The 3,324-nt window shown below is 40.0% G+C and overlaps 1 protein-coding gene across 1 annotated transcript in view; it reads left to right on the top strand.

Moving 5' to 3' along the window:
* The window catches only part of LOC123093149 (probable 26S proteasome non-ATPase regulatory subunit 3), a 3,890-nt gene extending 1,190 nt beyond the window's left edge, over nt 1-2,700 (top strand). Inside the window, exons 3-8 of the mRNA XM_044515061.1 lie at nt 718-855; nt 933-1,069; nt 1,167-1,221; nt 1,313-1,423; nt 1,638-1,877; nt 1,957-2,700. Of these exons, the coding sequence (XP_044370996.1) occupies nt 718-855; nt 933-1,069; nt 1,167-1,221; nt 1,313-1,423; nt 1,638-1,877; nt 1,957-2,469 (1,194 nt within the window). The 3' untranslated portion in view covers nt 2,470-2,700. The remainder of the gene's footprint in view (nt 1-717; nt 856-932; nt 1,070-1,166; nt 1,222-1,312; nt 1,424-1,637; nt 1,878-1,956) is intronic.
* The last annotated feature ends 624 nt before the right edge of the window (nt 2,701-3,324 follow it).

The raw sequence follows: 3,324 nt of genomic DNA, 5'->3' as shown, positions 1-3,324 counted from the left end.
TGTGCTGGAGGTGCAAGAAGAACCAGAACCAGCTAAAAAAATGGACTGAGAGCAAAAAAAATCAGGCACCGGACACATAGGTGCTCCCTTTAATACGTGATTATCATCTGCACACTGCATAATTAACTGTTTGTTTAGAATCCCATACGTGATTATTTATTTATTTGCCTTCAGTTAGAAATTATGTTTTCATCGCGTGATTAAATTATAGTCACATCATTTTTGCTTGTGTCATTCATTTGCAACTTCTGATTATTTGTTATTTGCCTTCAGTTAGTAATTCTGTTTTCATCGTGTGACTAAATTCTAGTCGCATCATTTTTGCTTGTCGTTCATTTGCAACTTCATTTCTTCTTCTGCATGTGGGTGTTTAGATACATGGGGAAATTTGTTACCGAAGTTGTAGCAGTAGGGTGTATTTTAACGAATCTGTGTGTGTGTTATGATGATACCCACTAAACTGATTACAAGGCTGATCACCACTTACAATTTATGAGATAACTTCAGTTTGTTTAGAATCCCAGGAAGCTTGTTACATACTTAGTTAATCAGCCTTTCTTTGTGAGGAGCTGAAGATGCTCTTGAATTCTGGTCAATTTAGACTTCTGTCACCTGCTCCATAATTTAGAGAACAAAATGTTTAGATTTGCTTTTTAAAATATCATTCTATTATTCGAAACTCATTAATCCTGGTATGCATCTGTTGTTACTTTTTAGGAAGATGAAGCTGAGATGGATGTTGATGCAGCAGCTCCAGCAACTCAGATTTCTATCAAGCATGGCCTTCCTGAGATTGAAATATATTGTTCTTTGCTTGTCCTGATTTTCCTCATTGATCAGAAGAAATACGACGAGGTATATCTAATACAGTGATATATTTTGTGCAGCATATGTAGCATATTATTAAGTTAAAGTTATCCATTTGTCTCTAGGCTAAATCATGCGCAACTGGAAGCATTGCTCGTCTGAAGAACTTGAACAAGAGAACTGTTGATGTTTTGGCTTCTAGGCTGTACTTTTATTATTCGTATGTGTATGAACTTACCAACACCCTTGCGGAAATTCGTGGGTATGTCAACTTCTACATCATCCCCTACTCTAGTATTTCCTTAGATTCCATTTACCCTGTTTTGTAATTCATCGCTCATATTTGCTTCTTTGTACAGTAATCTCCTTGGGTTACATAGAATGGCAACTTTACATCACGATGAGCTTGGTCAGGTAGTTCTGTTTTCCTGGTTCTTGCTGATTAAGTGTTATGCTGTCAAATTGTGCTAATATATGGAAATGCATTGTTTTTTCATGATAACAGGAAACCCTGCTCAACCTGCTTCTCCGCAATTACCTCCACTATAACTTGTATGACCAGGCAGAGAAACTTAGGTCGAAGGCACCACGTTTTGAAGCCCATTCCAACCAGCAAGTAATTCATCTGCCTCTTCCAATCATTATCTGCACTCTAGTAATTGTATTATGTTTCAGATGCATTACACCAGTACATTTAAATTTTATGAAACTAGTTTATTTGTTAGCTATTCTTTTAAAAATGCTTTGGGGTGATTGATGTGTGAGATCTTCCTGCAGCCTAACTGATTTTATTGATACACTCAAGCAACTGTTAACATTTTTTAATACAGTTCTGCCGGTACCTCTTCTACTTGGGGAAAATCAGAACAATTCAGTTGGAGTACACTGATGCTAAAGAAAGCCTCCTGCAAGCTGCTAGGAAGGCACCGGCTGCAGCTCGTGGTTTTAGGATTCAGTGCAATAAATGGGCTATCATAGTAAGGCTGCTTCTTGGGGAGATCCCAGAGAGGACTGTTTTCATGCAGAAAGGAATGAAGGAAGCTTTGGCACCATATTTTGAGCTTACAAATGTAAGTTCCAGACTTCTTTTAAATCTCATGTTACTGTCTGGAAAGCTCTAGTCATAACATTTGAATTATTGGTGTCTAGGCCGTCAGGATTGGCGATTTGGAACTGTTTAGAGCTGTTGCAGACAAATTTGCAAGCACATTCAGTGCAGACAGGACTCACAATTTGATTGTGAGGCTCCGCCACAACGTCATTCGAACTGGACTACGCAACATCAGCATTTCATACTCGCGGATCTCCCTTGCTGATATTGCGAAGAAGCTAAGGCTAGACACTGAGAATCCTGTTGCTGATGCGGAGTGCATCGTAGCCAAGGCCATAAGAGATGGTGCAATTGATGCCACCATAGACCATGCAAATGGCTGGATGGTGTCGAAAGAAACTGGTGATGTCTACTCGACAAATGAACCCCAGGCTGCATTCAACTCCAGAATCGCTTTCTGCCTCAACATGCATAATGAAGCGGTCAAGGCCATGAGGTTCCCCCCGAATTCTCATAAGGAGAAGGAGAGTGCTGAGAAGCGCCGAGAAAGGCTCCAGCAGGAGGAAGAGCTGGCAAAGCACATGGCCGAGGAGGATGACGATGATTTTTAAGTTGGTCTGTTTTTTGAATTGTTGGTTTTAGATCCCTGAAATCACTGAGTTCTCCCCTCGAGGGAGATTTGAATCATGTAAACTTTTAACATCTTCTGTAATTCTATGTTGATCAGCACTTCATTGGACCGTAAATGTGTTTTAAGTTATCTTTTCTCTTCCTCGTCGAAACTGGGTTTGAGGATCTCTGTACCATTTGAAATCCACCTTGTCCATTCAAGACTTTTGGTATGTCTGTGCTTCCTGACATATTTGCCATCTATTTTTTTTCCTGCCCTGTTTCTTTGCGATTATGCAGTTGTTGAGTTGCCACCTTTCCCCTGTAATTGGTGGCAAATCTAACATTGTGGATCTTAATAATTGGTGCCACTCAAGAGAATATTGTGCAAATGACACGCAGTTTCCTGATGTGTAAGCTGATGTAAATCCTTTTGAAGGTGAATGAATTTCACACATTTAGCACTAAAAACTCCAGGCAACTCAAATGTACTCCCTCCATTCTTAAATATTTGTCTTTCTAGAGATTTTAACATGTGACTACATAGGGAGCAAAATGAGTGAATCTACACTTTAAAATATGTCTATATACATCCGTATGTGGTAGTCCATTTGAAATCTCTAAAAAGACAAATCCAGAAAGCACACCCAGCCTCCTCACCGCTCGCCCTTCCTGGCCATCGGATTAGTTTCTTGATGCATTCTGGACCGTGCGATCTCTCTCCTGGAAGTCCTCGGCCGTTGGATCAGGCTCGAAATACTGCTACAATGAATAGTGATGAATAGTAGCTTCCATTCGGTTTTCCTTACTCGTTTTTTACTCCGGAATTACTTTGCTGCCTCGCTGACATGTGGGGA

Source organism: Triticum aestivum, chromosome 4B, assembly GCF_018294505.1.
Source record: "Triticum aestivum cultivar Chinese Spring chromosome 4B, IWGSC CS RefSeq v2.1, whole genome shotgun sequence".
Taxonomy (NCBI): domain Eukaryota; kingdom Viridiplantae; phylum Streptophyta; class Magnoliopsida; order Poales; family Poaceae; genus Triticum; species Triticum aestivum.
The sequence above is the reverse complement of the archived record's forward strand: the minus strand, read 5'-3'. Positions and strand labels throughout refer to the sequence as shown.